General features: G+C 55.1%; 8 protein-coding genes across 8 annotated transcripts; 3 read left to right on the forward strand and 5 right to left on the reverse strand.

Moving 5' to 3' along the window:
• Positions 1 to 206: 206 nt before the first annotated feature.
• Positions 207 to 356, forward strand: K437DRAFT_229877 (S-adenosylmethionine synthetase; the record flags this gene model as incomplete). Its single annotated transcript, XM_013384519.1, has 1 exon — positions 207 to 356. A coding segment is annotated over one exon (150 nt), but the record flags the coding sequence as incomplete, so codon positions are not given.
• A 297-nt stretch (positions 357 to 653) lies between these two features.
• Positions 654 to 1,563, reverse strand: K437DRAFT_260195 (DUF1748-domain-containing protein). The gene is made up of 2 exons (XM_013384520.1): positions 1,150 to 1,563; positions 654 to 1,082 (listed from the first exon to the last, which is right to left on the reverse strand). Exons 1-2 carry the CDS (start codon positions 1,306 to 1,308, stop codon positions 1,023 to 1,025), a joined length of 219 nt encoding a protein of 72 aa, XP_013239974.1. The 5' UTR covers positions 1,309 to 1,563; the 3' UTR covers positions 654 to 1,022.
• On the forward strand, positions 1,504 to 4,505 carry K437DRAFT_260196 (uncharacterized protein). Its single transcript, XM_013384521.1, has 5 exons — positions 1,504 to 2,030; positions 2,103 to 2,433; positions 2,504 to 2,574; positions 2,645 to 3,651; positions 3,722 to 4,505. Exons 1-5 carry the CDS (start codon positions 1,971 to 1,973, stop codon positions 4,443 to 4,445), a joined length of 2,193 nt encoding a protein of 730 aa, XP_013239975.1. The 5' UTR covers positions 1,504 to 1,970; the 3' UTR covers positions 4,446 to 4,505.
• K437DRAFT_260197 (putative deoxyhypusine synthase) lies at positions 4,116 to 6,035 on the reverse strand. The gene is made up of 4 exons (XM_013384522.1): positions 4,974 to 6,035; positions 4,759 to 4,893; positions 4,634 to 4,680; positions 4,116 to 4,557 (listed from the first exon to the last, which is right to left on the reverse strand). The coding sequence occupies exons 1-4, from the start codon at positions 5,877 to 5,879 to the stop codon at positions 4,527 to 4,529; spliced, it is 1,119 nt and encodes a 372-aa protein (XP_013239976.1). The 5' UTR covers positions 5,880 to 6,035; the 3' UTR covers positions 4,116 to 4,526.
• A 1,353-nt stretch (positions 6,036 to 7,388) lies between these two features.
• On the forward strand, positions 7,389 to 10,024 carry K437DRAFT_260198 (uncharacterized protein). The gene is made up of 7 exons (XM_013384523.1): positions 7,389 to 7,763; positions 7,841 to 8,371; positions 8,467 to 8,871; positions 8,963 to 9,115; positions 9,194 to 9,434; positions 9,534 to 9,651; positions 9,726 to 10,024. Exons 1-7 carry the CDS (start codon positions 7,607 to 7,609, stop codon positions 9,906 to 9,908), a joined length of 1,788 nt encoding a protein of 595 aa, XP_013239977.1. The 5' UTR covers positions 7,389 to 7,606; the 3' UTR covers positions 9,909 to 10,024.
• Positions 10,005 to 11,819, reverse strand: K437DRAFT_292095 (alpha-L RNA-binding motif-containing protein). Its single transcript, XM_013384524.1, has 3 exons — positions 11,665 to 11,819; positions 11,077 to 11,592; positions 10,005 to 11,003 (listed from the first exon to the last, which is right to left on the reverse strand). Exons 1-3 carry the CDS (start codon positions 11,716 to 11,718, stop codon positions 10,059 to 10,061), a joined length of 1,515 nt encoding a protein of 504 aa, XP_013239978.1. The 5' UTR covers positions 11,719 to 11,819; the 3' UTR covers positions 10,005 to 10,058.
• Positions 11,820 to 13,756: 1,937 nt separating this feature from the next.
• Positions 13,757 to 14,266, reverse strand: K437DRAFT_229870 (uncharacterized protein; the record flags this gene model as incomplete). The annotated part of the gene is made up of 2 exons (XM_013384525.1): positions 13,757 to 13,960; positions 14,054 to 14,266. Coding segments are annotated over 2 exons (417 nt in total), but the record flags the coding sequence as incomplete, so codon positions are not given.
• A 459-nt stretch (positions 14,267 to 14,725) lies between these two features.
• K437DRAFT_260201 (uncharacterized protein) lies at positions 14,726 to 19,256 on the reverse strand. The gene is made up of 3 exons (XM_013384526.1): positions 18,448 to 19,256; positions 15,379 to 18,374; positions 14,726 to 15,319 (listed from the first exon to the last, which is right to left on the reverse strand). The coding sequence occupies exons 1-3, from the start codon at positions 18,797 to 18,799 to the stop codon at positions 14,909 to 14,911; spliced, it is 3,759 nt and encodes a 1,252-aa protein (XP_013239980.1). The 5' UTR covers positions 18,800 to 19,256; the 3' UTR covers positions 14,726 to 14,908.
• Between the last annotated feature and the right edge of the window lie 655 nt (positions 19,257 to 19,911).

Genomic DNA, 19,911 nt, shown 5'->3' on the forward strand with positions numbered 1-19,911 from the left:
GGCTTGGCCCGCCGCGTCCTTGTGCAGCTGTCGTACGCCATTGGGTGCGTCTCGTGTAGTTCCCCCACTTACGCGTTCAGCGAGTTGCTCATGGAAAACCATCCCCCCTTTCTCTCTGTCTCCCTCTCTCTCACAGTGTGGCCGAGCCCCTTTCGGTCTTCTGTGACTCATACGGGACGTCCTCCAAGACGGACGCCGAGCTTGTCGAGATCATCCGCAAGAACTTCAACCTGAAGCCTGGTGTCATTGTTCGCGACCTCGGCCTGCAAAAGCCGATCTACCGTAAGACCGCCGCCGGCGGTCATTTTGGTCGCTCGGAGTTCAGCTGGGAACAGCCAAAGAAGCTCAGCGCCTAAGGCTGCCCCTTGTGCAAGGCAACCGACACCCTGCTGCTTATGGCCCAAAAAAGGAAATCTGGACGCATAGATGCATTCAACACGCTTGCGACAGATACCCACCACCACCCATCCACCTAAAATGTGAAAGCATCACGAGGAGAAAAAACAACAACAACAGCCGGCCCCAGTAATCTACCAGATTTGCGTCAGCATAGGAGCTGGGAGTTCATACTCCAGCAAGCCTGTTTGTGGGCCATGGCTTGCGATTCCTCCGGCAACACCCGTCCATCGTGCACAACTGCATCAGGTAGACCTCTCTATTCGAAATTGATTCCATTAGCATTGCATCTGTATTATTGCGCATTCAACTGTCTGTTCCATGCACAGAAGGGGGCCGCTATTGGCTCTGTGGAACTGTGACGTGCTTACCGACGCTCTGACTCTACTCTTTCGGTCGTCCTTGCGAAGCAAGCGAGCCATCTTAGTTGCCGGAGCGAACAAGGGTGCGCCTGAGACTGGATTCTGGACTTGAGGCAAGGAGGGGGGAGAGGAGCTTCGCGATCCAATAATTGAACTGGGCTCTGGCGTGCCAAATATTGTCCAGTTCGAGAGCCACTTTGATTGACCAGGTGCGGTGACGGATACGTATTTGGGATCAATCAGACAATGCAGGCCAGCGAGCGTTTATTGAACCCTTTCAAAGTATCTTGATCGGCTCATGAAGACCATTGAAAAGTCCATGATCTGCAGCCAGCATCCAGTGCGTCAGGAGTCACATGCAACTAATCAAGCCTCACACATCCACACACACCCATTCGCCAGTCTCCAGATAGATCTTGACGACATTTCTAAGATCCTTGGACGGGATCCTTCCCACCACTGGGGTCAGGCCAGCTGCACGCTTAACGCCACTCAGGGCGACGCTAACCAGTACGGCGTCGACCAGAAGATGAAACAGACGACCAAACATGGTGGCGGGTCGATGGCTGGATATCGAAGTCGTTGCGCACCGGGGTTCGTTCAATGCTCACTTTAGCGCCCGCAGCGAAGGATAATGAGGAATGGTTCTGACCACTGGCCGCGTGCAGCGTCGGCAAGCGATGTCACCGTGCTGTCCCAAGGGCAACGATGAGGAAGAGGAAGAAGGTCTGAATTGACATTGGTGTTAGATGATGGGAAGGGGAATGGATGATAGAGACGCATCTGTGGACTTGAATCAAACGCGTGGGGGATTCCACCATCACATCAGGCTAGTCTCCGCGACTCCATGCTCGCGCACCAGTCCAACGCTCGGCTCTCTGCTGGTTGGCCTTCACTCTACTGTTGACCTCAACATATATCTCCTCCCTTCTTCTCGAGGTCGCAGCAGCAGGATACCATGCTCAGCTTCATCTAAGGCTAACTGGGAACTGTCCTGATCAAATATTCCCCCTTTGGACTGCTGCCAGAGTCTACGAAAGCCGCCGCGGGCTAGGCGCGCGTGCTCTTCCAAGCCGAGCGGCTCAAGAGCGTGCGTGCGGACAAGCACGCGTTGGCTATGATCTATTGGAGGCTCTCCTCAGTACATTGCAGCTTCTCGTAGCGGATCGACCTGGGCCGAGGTGAAGGAAGAGTTGAAAAAGCACTGGCATCATGAGTGCCCACAATGACACTACCCACCGAGGCACTCTTGTCTGCGTCGTCCTCAAGGCTGTGAGTCAACACGTGGAGAGAGACGAGGCGTGTGCTTGTGTCACTGACCCTTCATGCCATCCGTCACGGAAGAAAAACCTGCCAAACAAGCGCTCTATCGGGAAGCAGGATCCTTATTGCGTGTTGCAGCTGGCCGCAGAGCAACAGAAAACGCAGCCAGACAAAAGGGGCGGGCAGCACCCGACATGGGATGAGCAGTTGCACTTTGAGATCTACGATGACATGGAAGATTCCACCAAGCTAGACTCTTGGTCAAAGAATGGAGATGGCACTGCCAAGGCGTCCAGAAAAACTCCCAAGGTGCTGAAGGTCTCGTGCTACGCAGACGACGCCAGAGACCCAGAGCTCATCGGCGAAGGGATCGTCGACCTGACTGATACGCTTAAGACGGGCGAATTTGATGGTCAGTGCGGTCGACTTCTTTTCCTCGCACAGGGAGAATGTTGCTGACATGGACCCCGGCCATCAAATAGAATGGGTCTCGATCAAGTCAAAAGATCGCTATGCCGGAGAGGTCTATCTTGAACTCACCTTCTACTCCGCTGTAAGTTTTCACTTAGCGTGAGACACTCCTACAGTTCAAAGCGTTGATACTGCCTCTGGTACACATACAGGCTGCACCACCCAAGAAAAACAAGCATGTAGCGCCAACGCTGTCTGGTACCGATACCTATGGCGGAGCCGGCACCTTCAGTGACGACGTAGACGAATGTTTGCGCCCTAACCGCAAGACACATCCTAGCATTCCTTCGCACATTCGCCCGCAAAATGATTCGCAAAGCTCGGAATATTCCGAGTTTGGCAAAACCGGCTCTGCAGGGCGCATACCTGCGTCTCAGACGCACACAAATCTCCATAGAGTGCCGCAGTCACAATCTTTGGCGGACATCCCCTCGACACTACGTCCAAGCAGTTCGTTGGCCAACCTCGATGCTTACAACCCGCCATACGCACCCCCGAGTCTAGGGAGAACCGCAAGTCCAACCCCCCCAAATGCCTCCGTATACATTGATCAGCAAAAATTCAACCAAGGTCATGCGCATCTCCGCCAAGAGACCTCGACCGCCTCTATTTCGACATCCGCCTCCATGTCTGGTTCGTGGGGCCCTGCATCTAGCCAAGCTCAGATTCCCAGCAGGTACTACATGGATCCGGGATCATCTAGTGCGCCAGGAAGGGCGCATCAGTCGCAATCTTCGGTTACGTACGATCCCTCAGACCAGTTGGCGCAAACCATGTCGACAATGACCATCAAGCCCGACAAGCCACTGCCGCCTCCTAGAGATTCGTCTCCGCGGCCGACGACACCTTCGGCGGCTGCCGCTGGGGGTGGTGCACCCCTGGTCTGCGCTCCGCCATCGTCCCTCCCCCAGTCTTTCATTTACCACAATCCCCAGCATCCTGGCGCATACAATGCTTTCCAGGGTGCATTGCCCATGATGAACCTGCCTGCGCCACCCACGCCGCAACCTTCCAACGATGGATCTCACAATGGCCCCTCGACCTCGAGCACTCCTATCCCCGGGTCGAGTAGCTTCCACACACTTCCGCCTGTTCCCTCAGGATCGTCTGATGGTTCTTGTTGCGTGGTCGCGCCGGTACCATCTGTGATCAATGCTCAGTGAGTGGTCTTTTGATTTGACTGTCGATGGAAACGCTCATTCTAGCTCTTCTCCTTGCCGCTGCTGCAGAGCATTGTACCAAAGCATCGCTGGTCTACCGAGTCTTGCGTCTTCAGCTCAAATCCCCGCGACCGGCGATCAGCAGCAGCAACAGCCGCCGCCCTCATCGGCATATCAAGTCTTGCGCACTCCAGCTCCAGCTCCATCAGGGCCTCCTTCTCACAGCGCGTCTCCCGCTCCGCGGCCTCTGCCAGCGACAGGTCCGCCCCAGCCCCAATATGCACCCCCACCACCTGCTCAAGCTCACTACATGCCTCCACCCCCTGTTGCCGGCGCGTATCCTACACATCACATGTATGCCCCACCGCCGCCTCCAACGGGCACGCCAGGCTTGCCTGTCGCCTCAGCGCCATCTGCGGTGTATCAACCAACTTACGGAAGATACTACATGCCTCCGCCAGCACCGGGAGCGCCGCTGCCGCCGCACGGAGCGCATCCATACGACCCCCTGGGAGGAACGGGAGCACAGCCACTTCCAGCGGGAGCGTATCCTCACCCTGCTTATCATGCAGCGCCACCGCCAACAGTACCGACGGGATATACACACTACGCCCAGCAGCCGCCACCGTCACAGCAGCAGCAGTCGCAGCAGCAGCAACAGGGTGCGCCGTTCCAGCAGCCGCCACTTGGCGTGCCAGGCGGACTATCGAGTGTGCCCATCTATGGACAATATGCGCCGGCGCCGTACGCGATGTATCAGTATCCGCCTCCACCGCAACCCCAGCAGCAATGAATGCGCAAAGAAAATCGCTAGACGATGCATGTAGCTCTAAACCCCATCTGCGAATGCCCTTAAGTCATTTGTTTCTGGCTTTCATTTTGCATTGCTTTGAGCGTTTGCAAATCTGCAACCCCACACCCACAGGAGATGGAAGCGCTTCAGTGGAGGTAAATGGACTTCGTTTACGTGCCATGACTCACGTAGCGGCTACTAATAATGGGAAAGCTATGGAAGCATCGCAAGAGACCTGGTAAAGTGCGAGTGGTTTCCGGTCATCATAAAGGCGTGCGGGGATGGCAAGCCGCCACTGCAGCTTTTGCCTCACCTTGATACACTTGCCTCCTCGTTCAGCACTCTTGATCTTTCCCCAGCTCACTGCTTCATCAGGACGTGCACCGCTGTCAGAACCATCGAATTCCTGTCCGGTGTTGATAAAGACTGCATAGTCTGCGCCATTTCTCTAGGAGGGCGACGGAACTCGACTGGTAAGCGAGCAGTCTTCTATGCGACAAGCCAACCGTCATTTCGACTGAAACTCACAAAGAGCATGGCATTGGCTATTTGGTGCTTGCACACGCCGCCACCGAGAATAATGATCCCGGCTTTTCTGGCCTTCACGCTTAGATCATTCAGCTTTCGAATGTCCTTGACCAGATCGACCACGAGCCCTGGATTCTTGTACGAGTGAAAGTAAAGCATGTCGCCTAGTGAGCCGTCGGTCAAGGCAGGGCAAAAGACTGGAATAGCATTCTTAGCTGCCCAATAGAGCACGCTCGATTCGTCATCGATCTCTTGCCCTAGTCGCCGGCATATGGCGCTGGGTGTCCAGACATTATCCACGTGGTCACCCTGCTCGTCGCGCATCTTGTCAAGGATGGGCATGAGCCAGTCTTCGAACTTGCAGTAATTGTCGTTGGGCACGATCAGGTTTCCTATTCGGTTCAAACCTCGCTTGCGCAAGTCTGCGCCGGGTGCAGCAAAGTTTCCGAGGTAGGTGGGTCCTAGGCACTTGATAATATCCTCCTCAACGCCTCCGGCGGTGGTGACGATGGCGGAGACGTGCTTATGCTGGACCAGGTAGCGAATCACGTCGCGCAAGCCGGAGGAGATGAGATTTGACGTGTAGCCCAGAAAGATGCGACATTTGTAATTGCTGCGGGTGACGGGGTCCAGATGTTCGTCCGGTTCGGTCTCTGGCTGCACCGGCTCATGGGCCAATCGCCAGCTCTGCATCTCTCGTACGAGCTCGATGGCTTTCCCGAGCTCGGTCGCTTGGAAGCCGACGCTGCTGAAGGAAGCGAGTAAAGAATCGAGCGTCTGGGGGGCGTTGAAGTCGGGCCCGCGTACCTGAACCGACTCAGCAGGATTTATGGGCTGCGACGGCACAAAGACAGCAGCCTGCGCGGAGGACTGGACCTCTAAGGAAGAGGAGGCTGTAGATGCCATGGTGCCAAATCACCAACGGGGCCAATTCTGGCTGCCGTTCTGCGCACTTTCGGACTGGTGCTCAGGTTAATTGCAAGGTTGTGGATGATGGGCAGCTGTTCATTTTCCCGTTTAACTCATGCACCTTGACCTCCCTACTATATATCCACATCTCCCCGTATCAACCCCGACGGACGAGATTGCTTTGATTGCGTTCGTGGTGTTGGTCTGGGTCAACGTTTTTCTTCTCTTCTCGGCCGAGACATTCCATCCGTTTTTTCACTCACAAGGACGAGGTCCCTCCCGCAAGTCCCGCTCGCGAAAGCATGCAAGCTTGATTACAGAAGCTTAAAGCTATCGATGATGGGCGAGTGGAGTGGGGACCGGTCTCATAACCTCTGCTCAGATTCAGGCTCGCAGGAACATCGTGGAATGCAAAGGCGAGTGTCACCTACCGACCCCCGGTCGTCAGCAGGAGCGGCCGTAGAAGCGTTCGGCCAAAGCGGCGACTGTAGCAGACACAGATCCGGCTCAGCAACCGTCAATCAACATCCATGTTTGATATGTGCGGCATATATTGTATATGTGCAATACCTTTCTCGCATCGCAGAAATAGTCGTCACACGCATATCATCGCATTCCCTCAATGTATTTAGTCCACAATGAACTCACTGCAGTCATTATCCAGAAAGGTCTCATCTCTAATCCATTAGTCCCTCTGCTTCCGGCACTGTCCTCTTCGGTCCCGACCTGCCTGCCAAAAAGTGAGCCCCTGGCAGCGAAAGAATCGGCCATTCGGCTTTTCTGTCGCTGTCAAATACGAACGGGGTCATGCAATTGATTAGTGAGCGAAGATAGGTATACAAGTGTGCGCGTAGCGGCAATGAGGCTTGCATGCTTTTGCATTGATGCGCTCCGAATTGCTACGTCAAGCGGGAGATTGACCGCCGTTCATCGTTTCATAAGAACATATAGAAGATGGAGATGAGCTTACGACCGATCACTTGTGGACCATCATTTCCAAGGAAGAAAAAAGTCTCTTGTGTCGTTGTGGGAGGGCGATCCGTAAGTTCTGAATCGGTCGCATGAAGTGGTCGTGCGCGATTCAGGAGCAGGAGACAACAAGCTGTGGGAACAGGAAGCAGCGGCAAGAAGAACGGAAAGCATTTGATGTAATTTACCACGGCTTTCTTTACATATTTGACGAAGTGACCCAGCCTGGTCTTGCCTAGGGCATCGAACAGCAAACTTTCTATCGTTCGATGACACGAGAGCCTCCTGAACGAGTTGTTAGCGAGGTATGCAGGGGTCAGATGACGACCATAAACACGATACTTATCCGCATGCTTCAACATGTATGATCGGGCCTCGCAAATTCACGGATAGTGAAGAGTGATGGGCTTTGGTGCAACTGCCAGATGCCCCTACTTAGGGTTAAACCTCCAGTGGCGCATGAGAACCTCAAGGAGAGGGAATATGAGCGAGAGACCGCCGACGAATAGGACCGACCTCCCAAACACCGAGCACAACCATGGCACAACTGGACAAGGGACAAGCTTCGATTTTGCCGATTGCTCGCTCGCTCGCCTGTTTCTTGCTCGAATACAAGTCTGCAAGCCGCCACAGGTGGCTGACGCAGCCACTTTGTTTCCGCGTCATCACTGCAGGCTCACCAGCGATAGCGTAACGTGATCGCTGGGCAGGCGCAGAGGCTTGCTCGACGTTCGCCAAGCCATCGTCTTTAAGAAATGAGGAAGAGCAAGGCGACTTCAAAAAGAGGAAGGGCCGCGACGGCTGCGCTGGTCTTTGCGCCGGCTGCAGCAACCGTAGCCCTCCTTCTCGCTGCTTCCTCTATCCCTCCCACTGCGGCAGGATCACTCGCGCCTAGAGGCGTCGCTCCCCAAGGTGAGTTAACGGGAGTGGGAGGAGCTGCCCAATGTACACTAGGCTCATTTACGTCTTTTCACTTGGTCCAACTACAGACGTAGCCAAGTATGCGCCCAAGCTTGGAACGACTGACAGGTGGCAGTGCTTGACCACGGGAGAAGAGATCCCTCACGTTGCAATCAACGACGACTACTGCGATTGTGCCGACGGCAGTGACGAGCCAGGAACCTCCGCATGCAACAACGCTCGCTTCTATTGTGCCAATGAGGGTCACATTCCTGCTTACATCCTGTCCAGCCGAGTCAACGACGGTATCTGCGATCCAGAGTGCTGCGACGGCTCGGACGAGTACGATGCAAAAGTTCAGTGTCCCGACACGTGCGGCAAAATGGGGAAAGAGTACCGCAACCACATGGCCCAACAGGAGAACACGCGCAGGGCTGGCGCTAAAATCCGTGCAAAATACATTAGTGACGCCAAGAAGAAGGTCAGCGCATTGCAAGCAGACGCTGCCAAGCTGACGGATGCGCTCGCTCGCGCCAGAGACGCCGAGGCCAAGTCCAAAGCGGCGTTAGAGTATGCAGAGAATGCAGATAAGGAGACGACAGCGCGCAAGAAAGCCATGCGTGCGTACCATTCAATCTCAGGTGGCTGCCTCGTGTGTGCGTGTATCAGCTGATGAAAGTATTGCTGGAATTTTTGCCCTTGTATCCTCACGTAGCCCTGTACGGCACCCTCACCCAATTCCAGTCGGCTTTACACGCCTTGTCCACCCGCAATTCGGAATTGACCCAGGAGCTAGAACAGCTGACCAACCTGCTCGACGACCTCGCAAAAGGATACAATCCCAATTATCAAGATATGGCTGTCAAGGGCGCCGTCATGGCCTACGCTTCTTGGCGGAGGGACAATGCAGGCGGCGGTGCTCCCGATGCTGCCGGAGACGAGGCACCCTCAGAGGGTCACGCAGGCGGGCTCGCAGACGAGCCGGCTGCCCGGCTGGAGAGGCTCAAGAACCCGGGAGAGTGGCCGGTAGACAAAGTGTTCGAGCTGGCGGATCAGGATGTGCTCGAACTCATGGACGGCATCGATTCCGGCGAAAAGGCTGGGCACGATGCTGGATTGCGTGAGTCCCTGCTGGTGTCCCGATATTCTTTTCCTGGGCCTGACCGTGGACTCTCCCTTCCGGCGTGCCGTAACGGACTTGGCACGCATAGTTTTCCGCATCCACGAGTACCTCCCAGACTCGGTCGTGCCCTACTTCGAAGCATTTGTTGATACCCTTCTCGACCTCCTGCTGAAGGCCAACATCATTTCTAGCGTCAAGCGCGTCAGACCAGCGGGTGCCAGTGCTGATATTGTGCCAGAAAGTGAGTCACCGGTTGAGGAGCTCTGATGCATCGCGACAAGGCACCCAATTGAGTACCTGCTCTCCCTGTCACGTGAAGACGTATCTCGCGCCCGCGAAGCATACAACAAAGATACCAGTGAAGTCCGGCGGCTGGAGAGCGAGCTGGCGACCAAGCAGGCAGGAGTGGGCCTCTCACCGGAAAAGTTCGGCCGCGAAGGAGAGTTCAAATCGTTGGAAGGTACGTGCGTCGAGCGCCCCATCGCCGAGTACGTCTACGAGTTTTGCTTTGGCGGTCGCGCGACACAGAAGCCGCGCAATGGTGCGCATGTCAGCCTTGGGTAAGTTTAGGCGTGACCTTTGCGGCGTCCACTTTTGAGTGGACGTGGCCCCTAACGTTTCCCTCTCGGGCTCTCACCACCCCTCCTTTACTATCATAGCTCATTCAACAGGTTCAACCCAGAGAATAACAGCTCGCCAGACCAGGACGAATACTACAGCACTGCAATATACGACAATGGACAGCGGTGCTGGAACGGTCCAGATCGAAGTGTCTTTGTGAGTGTGCTCTGCGCAGCGGGTGCCAAGGATCTCGGAACTGATTGATTTGGGGCCTACCCTCGCGTGCACAGGTCAATCTCGTTTGCGACACCAAGAATGGCCTACTGGACGTGTTCGAAGCAGAAAAGTGCATCTACTCGATGACGGTGTCCACGCCGGCGATCTGCTTCCCGCCCGCTGCAGAAGCTGCGGATCCAGCCAAGGCGGGTGCGGGAGATGCGCAGGCTGCCAAACCCCATCGAGACGAGCTCTGAGGGCGAGCACAAGCGAGCCGAATCGTCGGATCGCATATCCAATGCCTGCACACACTCTCTTTGTATATACTCTAGCACAGACTAGCACGCAAGATACCGTGGCAAGCATGCAATTTTGGGCGTTAACACTATGCACGATGCGCTAATGTACTATGCACGAGCAGCAGCAGCGGTCTTGCCCCGCCTCAGCGCGCGGACAGTCTTGTAGGCATCCTTGGCTCTGGCACTCTCGAACCCGTTGCGCCCATGCGCAGCCTCGACTTTGATGCGCCGAACATCGGAGCGCGTGCGCGGGGCGTCACGTGCGTAGTGCTCCCAGGCCATACTGTACATATCGCCACCAGCTGGGTACGGCGATGCGATGTCGGTGCGGTACATGACGTTGGATGGCGGAGAGGAAGCTCGACGTGAGCCGCTGCTATTTTCCTTCTCCTGGTCTGCGCTCTGCTGCTCCGCTAGTTGCTGACGGGCGGACGGCGCGGCAGGAACGATAGTTGGATGACGAAGGTAGATGGCGGAGCAGGTGCTGAAGGATACCTCCAGATACGGCGGGATGAAGAGGAAGGGAGCGGCATATTGAGGTAATCGGAAGAACAAGACGCCGGGTGGAAGGGGGGGGCTCTTCTTCTTGCCTTTGCGTACTCCGCTGCGATCGGTTGACTCGGCACCTCCCTTGGAATCCGAAGAGGCTTCAGGGGATGAAGACGACGGTGATGAAGAGGTTGCTGCTCGCCTAGACGCTCCACCCTCCACCTGATCTGCAGCAACATCTATCGGCTCTTTTTGAGTAGGCGCGGCTTCATCTTGAGGTGCGACTTTCTGTGATTCGCTCTCTGAAGCAGCCACCGAACCCGATACTGCCTCCGCCTTGGACTCAGTCACAGCCCCAGCAGCCGACGCGTACGCCGCCTCTGTGGACTCTTTGGATTGTCTTTCAGCTTGGAGCTTCAAAAGAATTCGCTTCCATGACTTGTTGCGCCGCTTTATGATCTGCGCCCGGATTCGTGCTGCCTTTTTTGGTTCGAGCATTGGGATGGCTGTTGGGGTGATGGAGAGGAGGTCACCGGGCTCGAGCAGCTTGTTTGGGTCTGTTACCTTTGTTTTGCGAAAGAAGGGTGGGGGGATGATCAGAAGAATGGAGGGAAAGATGTGGCTTTTGATCACTCACCTTGAACCCATTGAGCTTGACATGACCCTGCACGATAGCTGCTCTGGCCTGGTAGGCTGATACGGCAAAGCAGCAGCGAAAGAGGACGACGTCCAGTCTGCGTTCCACGTCACGCACGAACAAGCTAGCGGTGGGCATTCGCTCCTCTGCGCCGATCTCTCGACCTGCGCTCGCAAGCGCTTGGGTGAGGATGCGCGAGCGTGTGAATGGCAACCTGCTGCCTCCTACTGATGCGCCTGCCGAGGATGCCCGGAGGCCCGGCCGATTTGCTCCTCGATCGGCAACCAAAGCAGACAAGCTGCTGCGCTGGTCGAAGCGTGGCAGACGATCGGGGACGAGCCACCGCTTGAATCTACGCTCTGGGATCCAGTCTCCGTGGTAGCCTCGGAGAAAACGCTTAGAGCGCCATCGTTGCTGGTACATGGTCAGCGCGGTGCGATTGAAGTTGAGAGCTCCCATGTGGAATGGGTTTGTGGATCGCAGCAGCAAATTGTACAGGTTCTCCTTGGACCAGGACTGGAGGCGTGAGTCAAGAAAGGAAACGGGTAAGCACCCACAGCTGCTACACGTTCGCAAGAAGGAACGTACCATCCTCGGAATGATGGCCTTTGGATCATGGCTAAAGACATTTGCCTTCCTCATCTTGGCGGCTTCTGCTGCAGCTGCTGCTTCAACTGCTCGCTGTATTGCTCCTTCCTGCGTTGACCAATGTGGCTCTGCCTGCGGTCCTATATCGCTGTCCGTGATGGACGTCCAATATGAACGACAATGAGGATGCATATGATGAGATTGTGTTGGCGACAACGACGATGAGAACTCAGAAGGTGCGGGACGCGGAACTCGGAACACGCCGCTGCCAAAACGGAGGAGATGACTGGACGATATGCGATGAGGGGTTGAGCTCAGAGTCTGGAGCCAACACGCACAAGGCATGTCATGCTGTCTGCTGGCATGGCCCGGTTTGGAGTGATGCGGCGGTGTCCATGAAGGGGCAGAGGAGGAGGACGATATGGTATTTCTGGATTGTGCACCTCGCTTTGCAGTCGCCGCGAAAAGCAGCCGAAGCCTCCGCAGCATCCTCGCGGTGGTGATGGCTTGGAAGGCTGCGCATTTTGCGCTTGGAGTGTGACGGAGGTGACGCTGCTTGGGCAGCGTGCATGCGAATATGCTACTCAGAGGTAGTCATGGTTTTGGAATTTGGAATCATCGTATAACCATATATGTCCTGCAGCCGAAACAGTCAACACCGACGTCCTTTCTCCGGTTTCTCCGTCGAAACTCAGCATCTTTGCCTTCATTGTCCTCATTGCCAGTCACGACGAGACTTCTGTCGCCGGCAAGTCGTGCGACAAGGCGCTCCCCATCTTGAACGCCTGGTATTACCACTCAGACTAGCAGGAGACCGAACAAAAACTCAAGTCCCACACAGCGGATGGCACTGTGGCCGCTTTGCGTTCACGCTGTGCCATGCCATCTTTGGCGATCTTGCTCACGCCGTGAATGAATGCATGTACGATATGTGCTCTGAGCGGCTACCTGTTGCTGTATCTCCGTCTCGGATTATCTTTTCGATCTCTTACCAATGACCTGATCGACACCGAGAAACTTGCCTGTCCTCCGACTGCGCTCCTAGCCACACGCCGCGCCACATGTTCTCCCTGACAGACCTCAAAGCCAGCGAGCCGGGAGAGTCACGAACAACTACAGCAGAAGCAGGGCTGCTGCCGCTCCCACGCAGACCAGACTTGAAACCGCACACAGCATTCGTAGACCGATACCTCTGCGGCGCCAAATGCCAGCCGACCTTTGTCTGCCCAGATTGCGGCAGGCACATGGGTATCGACTGCATCCTTGTCATCACCGTCAATGTACGCGCCGTCCACTTTGACAGATAGACCGAGACGATCAAAACTTGGGGCAAAAAGGATGCTTGAAGGTCCGGCAAAGAAATCACGCTGTGGTATGGCAACCTGCAGAGCTTGTAGCAAGCTGAACCATCTTTCTTCTATATCAGCAAACCTGCGCCTCCTGATGATGCGGCTGAGTGTGAAGGAACTTGCACAGTCGTGCATAGCAAGACTGACCAATAAATTTGCGTCCTGGCACTCATTGCCTCATACTCGTCTGTAAATACGCGGCTCTATTTGCCTTCTTGCAACGTTCCAGCTGCATCTTCCGTGGCATCGGCTCCGCTGGCAGGAACAGTCACACGCCAAGGGGGAGGCAGAAAACGTTTAGGCTCGTTGACTCCTGAGGAAAACAAGTACCGCTTTTGCCTAATTTGACTTCGACTCTGCCGACTCAACGTCTGAAGGCAAGTGGTCGGCGCTGGGACCTGCAGCCCGCCGTTCAAGACTGCATGAGCGATGATGATCGATGGCTCATGCGGGCTCCAGTGCCAATCATCCAAGGGTTGCTTAGTCGATATGTCAAAGGCAACGGTCACGATGCCCTCGATGATGTAGAGCCGCTGCCAGCCAAACCTCGCGGCAATGCCGTCCAGCTGCGATGAGCCGTCTTCGATGAGCTCCCGAATTCATGCAGCTGAACCATCAGACCTCTCATGAAAGATACTATAAGCTAGGAGTCCACCACAAGCTCCCGAAATAGCCGCAATGCCGAATAAAAGCTCGTACGCAGACCAAGCTTTTCACGCCTGCAACTCGAAGCAGCTATTGGGTTATGTGTGCATCCATATGTCTTCAGCGCTCGCACAGCTCACGGACCGATAAAAGTCAGCAAGGTAGATTGCCAAGATTGGAACGAAGCCTGACTTGGCAGCACCGATCAGCACTCTGGTCGCGATAAGTCCCGCATAGCTTGAGATGAAGCTTGTGACAAGAGTGGCGAGGCTCAGGCGATGACTAGAAAGGCGATGATGCCCCTTGCACCTAACTGCATTAGTTGGAATTGAAGTCGTCCTCGGATCAGCGATACTTGCCTGCGTAATCTTGAGAGCTGAGAAGCAAGTGCACACCGTCTTTGGTAAAGGAGCGAGCTGCGGATCTCGAAAGTGACGTACGACGCGATGATTCCGCTGGTCGCCCGCGTTGGCTCCATTGCGAGGCACGTTCAAGTCAGTGGGCAGGTTGGCGCTAATGGCATTACTTAGGCTGCTTCTGTCCGGAAACCTGAGCAGGAAGAGAATGCCAATAGGCAGGCCGATATAAAGATGCAATTTGCGGAGGAGTTATGCTCTGCTACTGGATCAATGTTTGCTCCGTCCTAACCGGGCGCCGCAGGTTCGACCAGGTCCTGCGGGTCGACGATCGACATAATCCGCCAGAGCGCGTTCGGTCGCGGACATGGTCCTTCGTGAGGGCGCTGAGAAAGAAGCAGAACTTTCATAGCATGACCACATCGTGCTCTCTGTCCTCTTAAGTCTTTAGGGGAATTGGAAGAGCGCAGTGGCATGTCGGTGCCTCATCATGGGGTAGATAGGATAGGTTCGCAGGCATGCAAGCAGTGTGGTACAGGTGAATCCTGCATTCCTGCCTGTGTTGGCGTGCCGATAATGTTATGCCAAAGCGCTGAAATACGGCTAGAAGCCGAAAAGCGCACTGCGCCGAAAACGTTAACCCTCCACAACCACATTTTTGGTGTGCGGTGCCAGCATTTAAACATCAGTTTCAAAGAATAGACGTCACCGTTTAGTCGAGCATATCAACAAAAAAGGGTCCAAATGCCGTCAACAGATTACATGCAATGCCGGAAATTTGTGTGCCAATTCCCTGAACCAAAAGAGTACTGTCGAGCCATGAAGATGCAAAACAACCAGGCGCCAAAATCTTAAAATCGAACATGAGACGGCAAATGCTGATGTAGGTGCGTTTTACACCTGAGGCGCTATGGAAGCTGGCTGCGCTGCTGAAGTAAGAGAGGACAGATGCGCGTCGAGCCAAGCCGCATGCCAATGCTGGAGGTCCGCAAAGAGAGTACGAGGCGAAACTGGCTTGGTGCGCCACTCGTCCATGCCACAGATGTCGATGCCACGCTGCTGGTCTTGAGGCGAGGAGAGCGCGGTGATGGCAACAATGCGTGGTGTGTGCTCGAGCGAGTGTCGACGCATCTGCATGCATGCCTCGAATCCATCCTGACGCGGCAGAGAAATGTCGAGGAGGACGACAGAAGGGCGGAAGGAGATGTACTTGACGACTGCTTCCACGCCATCTTTGGCTTCCTCATACATATAGCCCAGCTTTTTTAGGGTAGAGGTGAGAAGCCTCATGTTGATGGGATTGTCCTAGGTATAGCACATTTATCAGCAACGGTCGCGGGTGAATGTTATCCGAGAAGACACACCTCAACTGCGAGCACCCTGAATTCCTTCTCGGAGCCAGGCTCCGCGCCTGCTCGGATTACGTTAGAGATGTGTGGCACAGATTCTGCAGCTCTTGAGGGGGAGTCGGGAACTTGTAGCGTGCTTGACGGGTGCTTTGCTGGTGCACCATTCGCACTGGGTGCCTTTGGTGGTATCGGTGGTATCGGTTGTTTGAGTATCATCGGCGTCGCATCGTGTAAGAACGAATCGAGACGTAGCAACTCTCCCGGCCCAAATGGAGACTTCATCGCGTGCATCGCATGTCCATCAAACCGCGATAGGTCTTGCTGTGCAAGAAAAGCCGAGTTTTGCAGTAGGACTAAACGGGCAGAATGTTGCAATTCGAGCGGCCTGTCCTTGGTGTCGTGGCTGCCCTCGATCACGACCAGGTCAGCGTCCTTGACATCGCTGACCTCTAGAATATCGCGAGATAGCAAGAAACGCTGGAGCATCTTGCGCAGCACGTGCGTATCATCAACGCCCACGAAGTAGACAGAGTTGACCTGCGCCTTGCCCGCGCCCCCCGCATTTTGAACGCGGAAGCACAATGGCTGCACGTCGATCTTCTGCATGCGCCGCGCCAGCAGAATGACACTGATGCGCGTGCCCTTGTGCAGGTGCGATGAGACGTGCAAAGTGCCCCGCAAGGCATTGATGTGGGACGCTGCGAGTGTCATACCTAAGCCAGCACCAGGCATAAAAGAATTGGACTTGACGAACGGGTTGAGCAGACCATCGTCCACAAAGGCTTGCGTCATGCCAGCACCCGTGTCCTGGATGATCAAGCTAATCTCTTCCTCCCCAGCCTCCTTTTGCCCGTTACGCTGACCTTGGGACAGGCCGACTACAATCTCAACTGAGCCCTCCATGGTGAAGCGCAGCGCGTTGCTGATAATCTTCTGCAGAATCTTGGTGAAAGAGTTGACTTGCACTGCCCATGACCATTGGCGAATATCGTCCTGGATGCCGATGATCATCTCGGGCATCGTCACGTTCACCTCCGTATCGATGCGGAACGCTCCTTGATGCTGCTTTACCATCCGCGCATTCTCGAGCTCTGCAGTTGCGACCTCTTCCACTAGCCAGCCAAGATTGATAACCTGTGCAGGATCTTGGTTGTTGGCAGAGTCCGACCTATGCACACCAGAGACCTGCCCAAAGTCGAGCACATCATCTAGCAGCGACGAGAGCCCCGAGCCAGCACGTTTGATCATGTCCAGGCAACAAGTCAAGAACCTATCTTCTGACAGTCCCGCCTTCTCCGCTTCGGCTGATAGCGCTTTGTTGCCTACAGAATGTCGCAAAAACTCCGTAATCCCCAGAATGCCGTGGAGCGGCGTGCGCAGTTCGTGTTGCACTGCTTGGATAAAGCGCAACTGCGCCTTTTCAGTTGCGCCTGCTTGTTGGCGCATGATGGACGCGTGCAGGATGCTTCCGGCTGCATTCAGGAAGAGGAGGTCTGTTGTATCCAGCGCAACCAGCTCCTTGAAGGTGACAACGAGGAGCACCAACGGCTGTGACCCGTGGGCTGTGAAGATGGGCACTGTCGCGTACATTGCCGTGTCTTTCGGCAAGATGGACGCGAGAGGGTTCGACTCCGCCAAAGTGGTTGACGTCTCTGACTGGCTTGCCTCCGAGCAGTCTTCGCCTTCTTGCTCGTGGAGCGTTTCTTCGGTGCATGTCGAGTAGAATTGCGCAGAGGTCCACTCATTTGTCAGCATGCTCTGAAGATTGACGAGAAAGTCACGCAACTCGCGCGCAGCAATCCCGTTCTCCACATCCACGCGCGCACTTGAGGGGCCAGCGAAAGCGCGCAAGCGCGGGAACTGATCGGGGTCGATCGTCGGCTGGATTGGGTCTTCGTCGGACCTATGCGGGAGCCAGGCGCCAGACGAGCTGGAGCGGGTATGCTGCAGGGTATGCCGTGGTGCGGAGCTTTCGGGTGAGGTGCTGATTCCAGAAGTCCCCAAGTCAGGACTCATCCCGAACACCCTGCCACCGGATGCGGTCATTGGTGGCGGCGTCGCAGGACAAGATTGCGAGGGCGAGCCCTCTGCAAGCCAAGGCATCTGCGGATACACCGACTTTTGATGTTGATTTGAGCGTCGGCACCGTGAAGACTTGTGGGCTTTGAGTGGCGCGACGTCGATTGCAATCCCAGCAGAGGCACCCAGCGTCTGTCTCAGGCTGTCGCAGACAAGATGTGTTCGCATTCTGCAGATGGGGGTTTGAGACGACACATCCTCATTGTCATCCGTGCATGAATTCGCTTGTGGTGGGTGCCGATCCTGCTCGCTGCCCTTGCATTCTTCGAGAACGTCAGGGTCTTCGATAGAGCTGGCGAGGAAGCTGATCGTCTGCTGTATGCGCTTTGTTTTGGCAGCCTGACGTCCCCGAAACTCGTTCTCCAGCGCTTCGGACGTCATGGATGCGATGTTGGATAACAGTGCGCGGTCGGCCTCGCCAAACTGTCTGGGTTGGTGGTCGAGGATGCACAGTCGCCCGACCAGTACATGCTCCTCTGACACTCGCGGGTCCATCGAAGGAGTTGAGAGCTTTAAAGGCGCAGATGCGTAGAAATAGAACGGCGCTCCGCCCTCGGCGCACTTGAAGCCGACTCCAAGTGTCGAAGGAAGGCTTTCGAAGCGGCAATCTTCTCTGGTATCCGGGACGACAAGGACCTCGTCTTTGAGCAGCATGTCGTGGGCGCATATTGTCATGAAACGGGGTACCGTCTTGACGCTGTCCACGTCACCCTCCTGGGAAAAGACCAGCATATCATGGTCATTCGTTGAGGCGACGAAAAGAGCTGCATAAGGCGCTCGGAACACAGCCTGAGCGTGCTTGGTGTACCGTGATAACAGCGGCCGGTGATGTGGCTTGGTAAAGCCATGTCGTCGCAGTGCTGCCACCCTCTTCTTCTTGTTCATCTTCGAAATGTCTGGCGAAGGGAGATAGCAATGGCGATTGTGGACTTCTGCGCGAAAGGAGCACAAGGGAACATATGGGCAGCTGCAGAGCGGCTGGCATGTTGACGCAAAGTAACTCACGTAGCGAGTGAATGATATCGCCGGGCTCGTCCGTCATCGATTGCCAGGGTCCATTCCACTTTCCTTGCACGCTCGCATCTCCTGCAGGAAGTTCCTCGTATCGCGAAAGCTGCAAGCGTTGCCAATTGCCTGTCTGATAATTTGCCAGCCACTTGTCCCATTCCCTGGCCTCCAGAGGTGGCCGCAAGAGATTGTCTGCTGCATTGATAACGCTGGTTCTATCGGAAGACTGCGCAGGGCTTGAAGATCGAGTGGACCCTTGCGAAGATGAGTTAAAGCTGAGTTCACCCATCTTGTCCTGACGTGCTGCGTCGCGGTGGAGGTCGCGATGCTGAGAAGATCCTGCCAACATGAACAAAAATGCTTGCAAAAGCGCTTTTGCTCATAGGATCGGTCAATGGTCAAACGCCGTCGAGGTCAACAGGCGGATCTGCTGGATGCGAGCCGTGGTAGGACACCTTAGCTCAATGCTCGATGGCCTTTGATTCAAAGGCCGGGCAAGGAATGAGCCACACGGCTGCGCTACAGGCCGATCGGGCGCACAAGCTGCCTGTGGAGTCCCAGGCGCTGGGTAAAGGCCCTCTGAAATGCTGCTACCAATGAGGCGCGCAACTCTTCCTTCTGAACGGCGATTGAAGAACCGGCATCCTGCTGTCAAAGTGACCGATTGGTTGAGCTCATAACGTCATGCAGGTGCAAGTTGACCAAGTATGTGGTTGAAATGTGTGTGCACTGCGAAGGCATGATGAGCGACGCTCCAACAATAAATGGCCGGAAGCCAAGACTTCGGCAGTGGGCGACCAGAGATGATGCGAGAGATGATTAAGGGCCGAGTCAGCAGTGATGCAGCCAGAGTGCACTCGATTATCAACAAATTTCAATTCGATTCACCTAGACTCGGGAACCCCACACCGAGAGGAAATGGAGACTCGCACTACGCCTGATAGAAAATGGAAAGGGTTGTCCGTCGCCCATGACGACCCAATTCTACGCTACTGCCTGACACCCCGTTTGGACTTTGATCATTAAAAAAAGAACTGTACCAAAAAGAATAGAAATGCAAAAAGGGTTCGTTGTTGACCTCTCTGCACTGTAATCTCTTCGTCGCAATAGCCATCTATATATACTCGACAACTTCATACTTTTGCCTCGGCCATACCGAGAGCGAGGGCTGTATGCAGTGGTCTAAGGCCGGAGTAGGATATACCAGGAGAGGCCCTCTAGGCAACGCGGGATAGCCTCGTTTTACACCGTTAAAATATCTCTTTAAAACATATATCGGAATGACGAACTTCCAGTCTTTACTGCTTTTTCCTGACGCTCAAAGGCGTTACGCGTCGCGATCACCAGTGGCCGATCACAAGCCGCTTGTGACTAGTGGTTTATCCAAGCTCGTGGGTTTCGTCTCGCCAATACTCAAGTGACAGGCTGCGGGAGGCGAGCAGGAAGGTAAGCAGACAAGGT

Source organism: Tilletiaria anomala (assembly GCF_000711695.1).
Source record: "Tilletiaria anomala UBC 951 chromosome Unknown K437scaffold_178, whole genome shotgun sequence".
Classification (NCBI taxonomy): Eukaryota; Fungi; Basidiomycota; class Exobasidiomycetes; order Georgefischeriales; family Tilletiariaceae; genus Tilletiaria; species Tilletiaria anomala.